Below are 14,266 nucleotides of genomic sequence, written 5' to 3' on the forward strand. Positions count from 1 at the left end.
ACTACTTTTTTTAACCTGCATTCTGTCTCCCTTTCAAATTAATCTAATTAATACAGTACATTGTTATTTAGCTGCAAAATATTACAAATAGAAATAGATCTATGTTTATGACAAACTTTGGAAATGCACCTTGAGTGAGCAGTTATTTTTCAAATCGACACACAAATTAGCAAATAAATTGGTTGACTTTATTTTCAATTGTGGATGCCCTGGCAAAATTTATCCATTTTTGGTTGCTTGTTTTATTTCTGCTAACGACCGTCTATCCAAAGTAGTTCTTCCTCTGGGCATGTCTGCTGCTAAAACAGTGTTGTGTTACTCCATGCCAGGCTTGCCCTAAGTGACCTGAAGCCTGCAGACAGATTTTAATAAAACGAAGATATGTTTTTCCTCCAAAGGTTTTATTTTAAATTAAGATATAACTGAAGCCATAATTGTGAGACTGTAAAAATAGGTAATCTCATTAAAAGTAAAACAACTCAGGGTATTTTGAAGCAGATGGACTGGGTTAAAAAGACCTGGGAATAAAACTAAATCTGTGGTGACCACAGATACACAGGGGTCATTGCGAAGGCAGCCCCAACACAGGAACATCAGGATGTCAGGGAAAGAAGGTGGTGAGTTTAAAGGGAAATATTGAGCAGCTTCCATTGTGTGTCCTGGATTTCTGGAACATGATACAGTTAGACTCTAGCATAACACTGCCCACACCACACTGAAGGTTGTTTATAATACCCTGGGCAATTTGAAACTTTGCGATTTCAACAATGGCACCAACTGACTAAAACGTTTTGAGTAATGTAATCACCGTGATTTATCATTTCACACAAACCTGTTTCTAGCTTATAAACAGGCTACCACTGACCCCTTTTATCTCACGCATAAGAGAAATAGTGAATTTGTGGTCTTGGTATCACTCGGTATTAAAAATTATAAAGCAGGTTTTCAGAAGTAAAACTTTCCATCACCTCATCAACCACTTTGTTTTATTAGCCTACTTACAATCATTGCTGTTCTGCCTATTCCTGGTTCTTGGTAAGCCTTACTCACTGGTCTTACCCTGGACTTCAGTAGCCCTTTTCTTTTTAATTTTTTTTAATGTTTATTTATGTTTGAGAGAGAGAGAGAGAGAGAGCAGGGGAGGGGCAGAGGGAGAAGGGGTCAGAGGATCTGAAGCAGACTCTGTGCTGACAGCCGAGATGGCAATGCAGGGCTCAAACTCAGCAACTGAACTGAACTGTGAGATCATGACCTGAACCGAAGTCGGATGTTCAACCGACTGAGCCACTCAGGCGCCCATTCAGTAGCCGTTTTTAATCATTGTCTATTGGTGTACTGTCTATTAGCCTTTGATGCATCTTACAGGCTGACATTTCTGTTTCCCTTCTGTAGTGGTTTCACCCACCTCTAAGTTATGTCCATGCTCTGTTTATTATTCTGACCTACTCTTTGATCCACACTCACTCATCTCAACCACATCTATCTTGTTGACATTCAGATTTTACTTCTAAAATTAACTTTCCTCCGGGTGCCTGGGTGGCTCAGTCCATTCAGCATCTGGCTCTTGATTTCAGCTCAGGTCACAATCTCACAGTTCATGAGATCAAGCCCTGCATCAGGCTCTACGCTGACAGCACAGAGCCTGTTCGGGATTCTCTCTCTCCCCCTCTCTAAATAAATAAATAAATAAATAAATAAATAAATAAATAAATAAATAAATAAATAAAATTAACTTTCCTTCTATACTATGCTAATAAAATTGTTCGGGATTCTCTCTCTCTCCCTCTCTAAATAAATAAATAAATAAATAAATAAATAAATAAATAAAATTAACTTTCCTTCTATACTATGCTAATAAAATTGTTCCATACTTTCACATGTCATACATTAACAGCTTTCCCTTGTTTCTCTGTAAAGGGAAAACAAAAACAAAAAACCTCCCTCTTTAACAATAACACTGACTTCTTTCAAATCTTTGCTTCTAAGCTCTTAGAAACAAACTTAGAAAAACCCCAAACTTTTAATTTTCCATTAGGTTCTGCTTTCTTTATACCCACTTGCTTCTCTTTACTCTATTTTTACCCTAGTTCTTGGCTGCTTAAATTATCCACTATGACAGGCTATCCTTCTCCAACTTTTCCCCTTAAAAATTCTGATTATAGAAACATTTATCTAAATTTCACTTCCCTGTTCTCATGTTTTCTAATTTACATATTTACCATATCATGAACAGAGCTGAAATTAAGTACAATTACTAATCTTACCAACTAAAAAGTTCAGAGCACACATGTGTGCGCGCACACACACACACAAATGTAAAATCAAAGAAAAAACAACAACAAATAAATGCAGATTGTTTCTTATCTAGGTTAAGCCTTACAATCCAATGACCCTCTTCAAATTGAATTCTCTCTATTCATAACCAGAAGCATCCATTACTGTCTATAGAGCCATAACATGATATTAGGAGGGGGAAAAAGGCAGGAGATACAGATATAATCCATACACACATATTAAAATTACACACTGCCCAAGAGTTTTACCTCACAACTCTTCTTTAAAGGGCACACACAGGTAGGTTTTCTCTCAAGTTAATGACTTAAAAATCAAAACTTGAGAACTTAAGCTTGATTTTTCAAAGTGAGTCTTAGCCTATAAAACTGGCCATTCTGCAGGAATAAATGAAGAGGAAAACTAGCACTGAGTCTTGGGTTTGACAAGCATCACCCTGACTCCCCTCAAACAGTAAAAGAGGCAAAGGAAGACCCTGTATCAAACACTGTGGTGGAGAGTGGTACACAGAGAGAATGAGAGTGGGGCTGGAGAAGGGGAGAAAATGTAAAAATAAAACCAGAAGATGCCTTCATGCACCAATGAGGACATGTGCCAAGATCTGAGATATAATTACCTCAATCCTCTGCACCTGAGGGCCAAACAAACCCAAACAAAGGGAACTCCAGGGAAGCCACACATTGTCTCTTCCCCCAAATCCCCAGGAAAACAATATACCATCACAATATTTCTGATGTACAATCACCAAGTGACACAGTCATCAGTCTTTAGGATCAAAACAAAACAAAAAAGATTTACACTTACAGTGAATAAAACCCGTAAGTTAGAGATGGTTATAGTGGCACGATGGAAGAAATACTTGTATAAGTCATCTTTCTACCTTACGTCTTACTATCGCAGCTACTCGTGCAAAGAATAAACAGCCAAATCAATGCTGACCCAGAAGACATCCTTTCATTCAGTGGTGTTTGGCCCCAGTTGCTTCTCAGGTCGCCTTTTTCCAAAAAAGGAAATTACATAATTGTATACGGATAGCAATCTACAATAAAAAGAAATACCGTACCCTCTCTTTCGAGCCAAAAGTTAGCTTTCTATTTGTTCTTAGGTAATAACACCCTTTAAAATTGTCCTTTCCGCTAGCCATTCTACATGGAGGTGAAAGCTTTAAACCTTAGAAATGATTATCAGTTCACACTAACGGGCTAAAAGAAACCACAGTATGCTTCCTATGAAGGATAAGTCTCAATATTCCAACGTCATTTTATTCTAACGACAGAAAAATACATGTTTTCCTTAGGAGTGACAGGTTATATAAGAAGAGTCAGAGGTCAAAGAGACAAAGTGTAAGATTCATAGAGATTACCTTGCACTGAGATAAACTGTATTAGCTACAAGATAATATTTATAAGGCTAATTCTTATAAACCATTTGAACTGAGCTTGGTACATTATGTTTCAAATACCTATTCACCTGAGGATTGCACGTTGGTCCACGAGCACAGATGATGAACGTTTGCCTACAACAAATAGTAAGCTATCAAATGCCACACAGTTACGTTGAGAGCCCATTCTGTGAAACGTGATGCTCTCTTTTAATGTAGGAACCTTATGCTTTTTTATCAGACAAACTAATATCTAGTTCTTCACTAAGCCATCTTGATTATTCCAGGCACAATTGGTCATATCTGGAGACATGACTCTGAAATGGGCAAAGCCCTAAAACATTCTCTCACTAAATTCCTGGTTTTCTTTTCTTTCCTTACCTGATAATGAGCCTGGGCTTGCTGCGCTGAGTTCAAGGTGACATTGCAGAGTTTGCAGTACAGGGGCTTACATAGCTCCTCCAGGGCAGAGTCTTGCTCTCCTCCCTTAGGTAACTCCTCTTCCCCTGCAAGAGGCAAGGAAGCCTCCTGCCCAAAAGGCTTCTGTGGCGGAAGCTGCAAGGTTCCTGTAGACCTGGCGGCCACTGACATAGGAGGAGAGGATGAGGGCCGCTTAGGCAGAGGAAGCCCGGCGTGTTGCAAGAGGATCATTGGGTAGGAAAGCCTTGGGCATAATCCAATGGGCGATGAGAAGTCAGGTCTTCAAATCTGAATCAAGAGGGAAAAAAAAAATGCTCACTTAAAAATGTGACCTCAGCAATATGACATGTAAATGACCACACCACCTGACCCCTTCCTCTACTTCTCCAAGCCACCTTTGGGATTTCTTTTTGCCTCCTCTAGCAGACCTCCCCTGTCTGTTAATCCACACTGACACTATGCTCTTCCACTGAGAACAGCTTTATAGATTTCGCTTTATTTTGCTTGGCACAGCTCCAACTGCGGTCCCTCTGGCCCATGAACATTAATAGCATTGCATCCATGGCTAATTAAATCTAAAAGTCACATGGCTGAAATGGACATCAAAGGTCACCTAGTCCAGACCCCTTCCCTCAGGCACACTTACACTTAAATACTCTTGATGATAATTATGCATAGACAAAAACACTACAGGCTAAGAACCTTAGTAAATGTCTCCTTTCCATCCAAACTAGTCTTTCCATCCAGATGATGTCAAAAAGAGCAAAATAAAGATTGTCATGTCTTGGAACCCTGAAAACACTCTGAGAGCTAGCTAAAATATCAAGGAAGTTTAGGAATAACTCAGTTACAATGTAACAAAAATAAACAAAAGAGTTCCTTCCCATCAACCAGTAATAGTTAAATAGGTAAGCCAATGATTCCTCCCAGCAGAGGCTGTAGACAGCGTGTGGGCCACATGCAACTTCAGATGTCCTCTGTTTGGAATATACAGTGTTTTGTTTTGCTTTCACTTTTTAAATTGAATTAGTCATCAACATTTAAAAATCAAGAGATTCCTGGCTTCTCCTGATAAAAGGATGATCTGGCAACACTTGGCACCTGGTCCTATATGGACAATTAGCTAGTCAGTGCTGAGAGGCTGAGAGGCCAGTAGCCAGGCTTGCCTTCTTGGGGCCACCTTCTTCCCCACTTAGCCTGCTGTCTGTATCTGTGCTACTTGCCTGCTCCCTGTAGGCCCTTAAGCATAGGACCCCACTTTGTATGGCCTTACATTCATGAGTCGCCTAAAAAAATCAGAATATTTTCTCTTCTTCTAGCCATAAATTACCTGCATAAAATAATGTATCAACTAAATGTCCTATGAGGTAATGGATCACACTACCATTAGCCCAATTTAATTCTAGTTCCTCATCGGTCTTTCAGCAATTTCCTTTCTCCTTTTTATTAAGTAACTGATAATCTCAATTCTGTTTTGCTCAGAAAAGATCCAATATGTTCCAATACCTCTTCAATTTTATACATGGTTTCTCCAGCCTCCCACCCAGCTGGCATCTTCTAACCCTGAGTATCTCAAAATGAACCACAGTACACACTCTGAGTTCCCATGATTCTAATTAACCCAAATTAAAATCCTTACTCCAAAACACACAACTCCTTCCACTCTCTCAACACTACTAAAACCTCTTTTCTTGGTCAATAAAATATGGCTATTTTAAACTGCTGAAATTTTCCAGCTGCAATAGAAATGTGTACATTTTCTGATGATAATAGATTTACTAAAATTAACCAAAATTTTAAAAAGTTAAACATCTCTTTTAGCACAATTATAAGTATACCTGTGGAAACTGCAATCAAGTAATAACTTTTATACTAAATTCAGGGTCTGGGGGCAGCAGAGGATATCAGGGCAATGGCAAAATAACGGAGTTAAGAGCAAAATACAAAAATTATTAGTCATGATATTCAACAATACTTCTCATTCATCATAATATTTAAAAGAACAATATTATTTTATTCTTAAGCAGAAGTATACTGTCCATATCTCTAAGAACATAAAGAAAAGCAATACAGATTTAGAACCTTTAAAAAGTCAGATTCTCTATAATCATATTATTCTTCTCGATTAAATCAAACAAGACAGGCATGGATATTTGAAAAAGGAAAACTAAGGAGACAAAGCCACTTTTTCAAAAAGTTAGCTATCTAATTATAATAATCCCTAATATTAAAAGACTACACATGCCACCTGTACAGAGACATACTGCTACCAAACTGCCACAAACAAGCTGCCAGTTCAGAAAATGGAGGAGAGTGTTGAAACATCTGGATAAAGGAAATTGACAATACAAACAAAATCAAACACTACTGATTGCCTAGACATGTCTGGACTTGTTTTATGAAAGCTCACTCCCACTTGAGGAAATTCCAGCACGCATCCCCCCAGTGTTGCCTACAGGTTTCCATCAAAATAAAGTCCAGTCTCAAAGCACAAAGGTCCAAGAGGGCCCTTCCAGAGGTGATAAAATCCTGTGCGTTACGGAAAAAATTCTTGCCAAGTACGAACTACCCATTATCACATTTTATCTTTATAATTTTTAAAGAATAGCCAGATATTCCAAAATTATTTCTTGTGATATTTAACAAGCAAAATGATAATGTCAACTCCCAAAAAGGATATGTGCATGACAACTACATCAAGTATTACCATGCTTGGGGGAAAAAAAAAAAAACCTAACATAAAAATTAAATCTAAAAGAAATAAAACCTAGTCTTTAGTGAAAGCATTAGTGATAGAATATAGAGAAACCCAAAGCGTATGTGACTCGGATCCGTTCAACTACTGCATTAGAGTAAAAGAAACTAACTTGATGGCTAATGTAAATAATATATTCCTCAGACCTTAAAAACCATTCAATCTGATGCTTTAAGTGGCATAAACGAAGGACTTATGGTGGTTAACGTCCTGGTTTGGAAGGGGTTGAGGGAACAATAAAGAAAGTCAAGCTTTCATGGTGTACCCTGTTTGAAGAAAAGGAATGATCACGGCATAGTTTTCATGATCAGACTGGGGCCTACTTTTCACATACTGTATTAAAGACAATCACTTTCTCAGTTGGAGAAACCTACAGAGGAAAGAATACAGTGTAAAGGAACAGGTTATTGGTACCACAGCAAACTAGGGAAGTCTACAGTAATTGGGAATTCAGGAAATGAGGGGAAATGGTGAGCATTACTCAGAGGTCATCAGAACGCAGCGAGAAGTAATGAAAGAGAGAAAAATAGAAAAATAATCAGCTGAGGCAAGGTCTATCATATAAGGAAGATTCAGAAGAATGCAGGGATCTGGGGGAGAAGAGGCCTTGGTGAATTGGCGAATGTTTTCCAGTCTCAGCTAAGACGGTTCCGAACCCAAGGGAACCATTTACACGTTTGAATCTAAGCTACATACACTTCAGTATCGCCCACGTATACCTTACATTCCTAATATGTGCCTGCATAAACACGAGCGCGCACACACTCACGCACCTCGATCCCATAAGGATGCCATCACGAAAGATGGAATCCCCGGTCTCCCACCGGGCGGGGGCAAGCGTGAGGGCCAAGGCAGCAGCACGCCTAGACCATCCAAAAGGTGCACGTGAAATGCTCAAAAACAAACACAAATATCAGCAGCGCAAGCCTGTCACGTGGAGGGCAGGTGGAAAGCCCGCACCCGAAAGAACCGCTAGCCGCCGTCGCTCCGGAGCTCGTCCTAAATGCCCCGCGGCTCGCGATCGCCGGCACTTACCGGAACCCTCGGGACGCGCGGGGAGTCTGGGCGCCGCGTCCACGCCGGGCGCCCGCCACCGTCTGTCCCGCGCACCCGGCTCGGCCCGGCTCAACTCCGCCTCTCTCGACGCAACTTTCCCGGCTGGCCCCCGCCAAGCCCCCTCCGCAGCTGAAGGCTGACTGTCAAAAGTCAGTCCAGCCGTACCCACTGGGAAACAGCTGCAGGAAGTGACTGCGGAACCGGGAGGCGGCGGAGGAGGAGACTGAAGGCGCCGGCCCGGCGTCTCCACTGCGCATGTGCCAGGCGGGGCAGCCCGGCCGCGGCGGCCGCGGCGGCGGCCGCGGCGGCTGCACGCGTGTCTCCAGCATCCCTGACAGGCCGGGTGTGCGCGGGACAAGTGCGGGCACTGCGATAGCAGGGCCCCTGGGGCGGGAATGGGAAACAAGCACAGGGCGGAAGGAGGGTGCACCACCCAACGGACAGGTCCTAAGTGCTGTTCATCACAAACACGCTGGAAAGTTGATCCAGAGCAAAAGCTTGGGCAGAGCTTTTGCCAACTTTCATCTCCTGTCGTTGAGATCCAAACCTTTTCACTCCAGCCGCGCCTTCAGTCCGATGGTTGCCTCCTAAGCTCCTGCCAAATTGTCCAGGATCCTTTAAAGTGCTGTGACAGAACCTTTAAACTGCACCTCTCCCCAGGATGGAAGAAGAGCGCGGCTGACGGTTCAGAGGTCTCCAATCAGACAAGAGCGCTTGTGCGCGCCAGGGCACACAGACACACACACACACACCCTCTCTCCTATGCTACAGTGGGCAAGAGAAAGAGAAGACTTTCTCCTGACCCCTGGATCCCTATCTGCAGAGTAGGAAAGACCAGGAAGAGGTTATCTAATGCTAGAATGTCACATCATCACGTAGGCAACTTCAACACCTGTAGAGTTGACTTAGAGAGATGAGCTGAGGAATTTCCAGCTCCAAACTTCTATTAATTTGTAAACTATTCCATAAGAAGATGGGGGGGGGGACCGAGGGTGGCAAAATATACATAAATTTATTATTTTCACCATTTAAGTGTACACTTCAGTGCCATTAGGTATATTCACACATTCATGTGCTTATTTTTTAATCATTAATTAAAATGTCAAGGAGATCTAAATATAGCAAGATGTGCCCTCCTAGCAAGCAACTACTGCAGGCAATTAAGGCTGTTTCTTTGACTGAAACATAGCATCCAGTACCACTAACAACAAACCAGATTGACTGTTTTCCAGAAATGACTTCATAAATACAGTGACTGTTTAGCAATCATACACACACAGCTAGTATACCCAAGCCATTTGGGGAGAGTAATCTATCATGGTTAAATAGATAACAGAATTTTTCTGAATTGATTCTCCAACTGTTTATGTATACATACTTTATGTGTCAAAATTTTACATGGACACATTGTTTTTAAAAGAATAAATGCTGCTGAAATCCACTTTCCAGTCCTTTTTCTGCATGCTCTTTAGCCATGTCACAGTCTACACTCTTTAGCTAGGACTGCAACTGGACCTCTGCTAAGCTTTCTGACCTGACCCTCCCACCAGTCTCCTAAATGATGAACAAAATAAAGTCACTCACATTTACTTGTTTACTCATGGATGGGCCCCATCCATGGCACTCACCCTCCTCTGTAATTTAGCTCTATCTGCATCTTGAGTGCAAAGTGCTTTTTCTCACCTATCCCTGCATTTCTAAATCCCACCTATCCTTAAAGGCCTCTTCTTCAATGAGCTCCATAGCACTTTCTCTGCACACCTCGCTGACACACTTAGTATTTATTGCCTCGTGTTACAGTTGCTTAAAGAAATGACTAATCTGCCCTATAAATCCCTTAAGCATAGAAAGGATAGCTATCTTGGAGTTTTCAAGTGGTATATTTCATTCTTTTATGCAGTTTTGTATGCCAGGACAAAAATATGAAATATTAACTGAGGCGTGTCATCCCCCAGCTCTGTACACATACACCTACATTTCCATGTCCTCTACCTCTGGTCTCAGACTCTTCCCAAACAGCCAGAGCACTTCCTTCCCTGCCTCAGGAAGAAAGAAGAAGCAACTCTCAGATGTTTGTTTAATAGATTTCAAGCTCATGGTGTGACAATAGTCTCATAAGTCAAAGGTTTGGTTTCGCAGTAGCTGTACTTCATGAGTTTCAGCTTCTAAAGAGCTGAAAGAAAGACAGACATTAGACCATAATGTATTAGTTTTGCTGTAAAAGCAAATAACGCCCAAATCCCAATGGCGAATTGCCACAAAGTTTTCTTGTTTGTATTAATAACATGCTGTGGATCAGCTCCCTGGGTCTTCTTGTTCCAGGTCCCAGGCTGAAGAAGCAGCCCTTATTTGGGACTTGGCAATTCTCACGGCATATGGGAAGAGCCAGAGAGCTGGTGGAAACACATGAAACCTCTTAAAACTGCTTCTCCAATGTATCATGACATGTCCACTCAAATCCTATTGGCCAAAACCTTTCATAGATCCAAACCCCAAGTCACTGGAGAAGTCGACAGCTTCCAGAGGCAAATCACATGTCAATAGGCATGGAGTACAATCTTACAGGGCAGTGATGGGTGGTGATTTAATTATAAACAGTAATGCAGTCTGCCGCAAAGAGGACCCAATTTTCTCATCCTAGAGGTATTAGTGTGTATCTCCCAAGAAGGGACTTGTGCCTCGTCTTCACAGTCAAGATTAGCCTAAAAGAAACTATGGAGTTAAAAATAACAGAACCCCGAGATATGTTCCTAAGATCTGAAGACAGAAAAGATCTGAGTTCTATTACTAGCACAGCGATCAGGAAAACAACCAAGGTCCTGGGGGTTTTCTTTAATAAGCCAACAGACAGCAGCATGTTGGCATGAAACATTTGTGTATGAAGAGCCAGAGGAAAGCCCTCAAACCTGTTCTTTAGTGTCTATGGCAATAAAGACCCTTCAAAGAGGCTGGGAGGACTACAAAGGGTTGAATGGCCTAGAGGTCAAAATTAAGGACACAGCTGAGTGCATAGATCAGTGATCCAAAAGCAATGGAAACGTGGACATCAGCTTCTGAGGTCAAAGGCAAGGGTGTTCACATCTGAAATCAGATATCTCTTCTTACCTCCTACCTATGCACTCCACCCCAAAGAGTTTAGTTGCTACCCTGAGAAGAACAAGGGGAATCAGATCATTCTAAAGTGATTACATTTTAGCCAGAAATTATGTGGGGACAGAAGAGATTTGTGGGTAACAGAAATGCAGGTGGAATTGACCAAGTGAAGTTTTCTGGCCTCAGGAAGAGCGAGATCTCAACGTTGAGACAATTTTCTTTTAAATTTTTTTGCACTCTTGAGTTTTATTACTTGATTTAACATAACTAGTATATTTGTATCACCATGCTCAATTGGATATATGGATGAATGAATAAATTAATGAATGAGGTACTTCTGTTTCCTTCCTCTGTAATGGGGATTATAGTGCTTGACAATTATACTTCATAGGAATGTTGTCTCTTTGGTATAACTATTATGTGGGAAACTCTCAATTTATCAAGAGGAAACTTCCATATTAAAATAAGGATAATGATTTTTCATTCTGTTAGATCCCATATGATAAAATCTACACGTTTCATTAGTTTATTTACCAAGAAGACGGTTCTAACACACTTTTGGTGTCATGGTGTGAGCCTATGGGGAATCTAAGCCAGAAGTCTTCATGTTATACCCAAAATCAAAAACAGGAGAAACACTCGTTCCTCTCCATGGACTGATGCAATTTGTCAGTTCAGACCCCCTTTGGAATATAAATTTCCATCATCTTTTGAGACCATATCCTTTACTCTCATGCCCAGGCCATGAAACATTATGTCTTCCAGACCTACTTCCTTCTTTAAATTATCAGAGAAAGCCTCCAAAATTATTTGTCTCTGACACTAACCTCTGCTTTTCAACATAATCCGTCCTTTATAATCAAAGCAGTACAACAAAACTCAAATCAAGCAACATAATCTCTCAGGAATTTTAATAACATTTTAACATTTTTTACTTAAAAATAAAGTGTGAAGAAATAGTGGGAAAATGGCAACATCACTGGCATGAGTTTTTAACCTCCCTAAATTCCCCCGATTAAAAAAGTAGACAAAGTAAGTAGCAAGCCCAAAATCTTTGGACAACTACTACCACAAAGTATCCCCACCACCTCAAAATATAAGTAACAACAGAGACAAACCACCAATAGCTACAGAGCTGTGTGGTATTAGCGAGTGAAAGCAGAGAAAAACAGCAGGGACATGAGACAGACTGAGAATACCAATCAAGCTGACAGGGATGCACCGGAAAGCTCAGTGGGCCAATTTGAGGACAGCAGCTGAAATGGAGAAGAGCCATGCATAGTCCAGAAGCAGGTGCATGCAATGGGTACGTGATGAGTTCAGAAGGGACTGGAGCACATCAGGGCCCATAAACCCTCAGAGCTAACTAACCCTAACTCCATTTCCCCAACTGAGGAGAAAGTGCTGGGAATGGAATCCAAACGCTGCAGGTGACAGAAATAGGAGAGAGGAGATCCAGACTTGAAGAGGGAAAAAAGCCAGGAGATCTCAGAAAGTAAGCCAGCAGCCTGGTGATACTACATGAGGAGAAGGGAAGAGTGAGCTCTGAAGTCGGACACTGAAAATGTATCTTAAATCACCATCCTCCAGCTCCTGATCAAACCTGTAGATTCAACTGCCAGCTAGCAAGACATAACAGGGCAGAGAAACATGTTAAACTGCACTATGGGGATGCATTCAATAAAATCTAGACATAGAACAAATTACCTGATTTCTTCAAGCTTAAATTACACAGCAAAACAGGGACAGGGAAAGAGACTTGGGGGGTGTGGGGAGGGGGGTCAATTAAAAGTCTTTAACCTGCAGATTAAAATCTCCCTCTGGGAGAAAGACATCTCTATAGAACTAGGAGCATCAAAGGTCAAGAGAAGACTGATACTCCAGCTCAAGCGGTCAGGAAGAGAGAGGGTAAATTCTTCTTCCTCCATCTTTTTCTTCTATTCAGTCCTCAATACAGTGCGTAATGCCCACCCACATTGGGGAAGGCAATTCACTTTACTCAGTCTACTGATTCCAATGCTAATCTCTTCCAGAAACACCCTCAGAAACACCCTGAAATAATGTCTACCAGATACGTAGAGATCTCATGATCCAGTCAAGTTGACACATAAACAATCACAGGGGCGCCTGGGTGGTTCAATCAGTTGAGCGTCTGACTTCGGCTCAGGTCATGATCTTGTGGTTTGTGGACCTGAGCCCCCGTGTCAGGCTCTGTGCTGACAGCTCAGAGACTGGAGCCTGCTTCAGATTCTGTGTCTCCCTCTCTCTCTGTCCCTTCCCTGCTCATATCTGTGTCTGTCTCCATCTCTCAAAAAATGAATAAGTGTTAAAAAAATTCTTTCAAATAAATAAATAATCACATTATGTAAGATAATGAATGCTATTTTAAGCTGCTAAAATTGGTTAATTTGTTAAGCAAAGATAACTAATATAAGCATCCCCATTTAAAAAAAATTTAAACTATATATATATTACTTCAATAAAAATAAAAATATATATCTCACTACTCTTTTTTGTTCTTGTTTTCTTGCCTATTCTTTGCTGTTTGTACTTCCTGGTTAATGTTATAATCACATTGTCAAATTGCCCAAGAAAAACCTCATTGGGATTTTAATCCAAATTGCATTAATTAATTAATTAACTATTAATTTGGAGAGAAGTTAAAATCTTATAGCATTATCTTCCTAACCATTCTGTAATGGTCCAAGACTTGTATGTCCTTCACTAAGATTTTGTGATTTTTTTCATCATAGGTACAATATTCGACATATTATTATAATTATTCAAATAAGTAAAATATACATTTTGTTTTACTGAATGAAATCTACTTTCTTTTAAGTAATTATTGCTGACATATAGAAAAATTACCAAAGCCTTGCATTATGCTCAAGGATTTAAGTAACTTTATTATATTCTTATACTATCACTAGAATCATATACTCTGCCTTGTGAGCAAATCTATCAACATACAAGAGACAAAAATGAGTACTTTTAATATAATGGCAATCATATTTCTTTTCTCTATCCTGTGAGATTTCAGATTATCCAGTTTTGGTCTTAAGATCTACAGGCAGCAGGGGCGCCTGGGTGGCGCAGTCGGTTAAGCGTCCGACTTCAGCCAGGTCACGATCTCGCGGTCCGTGAGTTCGAGCCCCGCGTCAGGCTCTGGGCTGATGGCTCAGAGCCTGGAGCCTGTTTCCGAGTCTGTGTCTCCCTCTCTCTCTGCCCCTCGCCCGTTCATGCTCTGTCTCTCTCTGTCCCAAAAATAA

General features: G+C 40.9%; 1 protein-coding gene across 5 annotated transcripts in view; it reads right to left on the reverse strand.

The window, feature by feature from the left end:
- Positions 1-8,125, reverse strand: part of ZMAT3 (zinc finger matrin-type 3) — a 32,860-nt gene extending 24,735 nt beyond the window's left edge. The window contains exons 1-2 of one of the 5 annotated variants that reach the window (XM_040480808.1): positions 7,884-8,125; positions 4,055-4,381 (exon numbers count right to left, since the gene is read on the reverse strand). In XM_040480808.1, coding sequence (XP_040336742.1) covers positions 4,055-4,324 — 270 coding nt within the window. In that variant the 5' untranslated portion in view covers positions 4,325-4,381; positions 7,884-8,125. Of the gene's footprint in view, positions 1-4,054; positions 4,382-4,488; positions 4,574-7,621; positions 7,721-7,883 lie in introns of those variants that run through there. The other 4 variants (XM_040480804.1, XM_040480807.1, XM_040480806.1 and 1 more) reach the window with 4 other exon arrangements.
- Between the last annotated feature and the right edge of the window lie 6,141 nt (positions 8,126-14,266).

This window comes from Herpailurus yagouaroundi, unplaced genomic scaffold (assembly GCF_014898765.1).
Source record: "Herpailurus yagouaroundi ecotype Mexico unplaced genomic scaffold, PumYag 159, whole genome shotgun sequence".
NCBI lineage: Eukaryota > Metazoa > Chordata > Mammalia > Carnivora > Felidae > Herpailurus > Herpailurus yagouaroundi.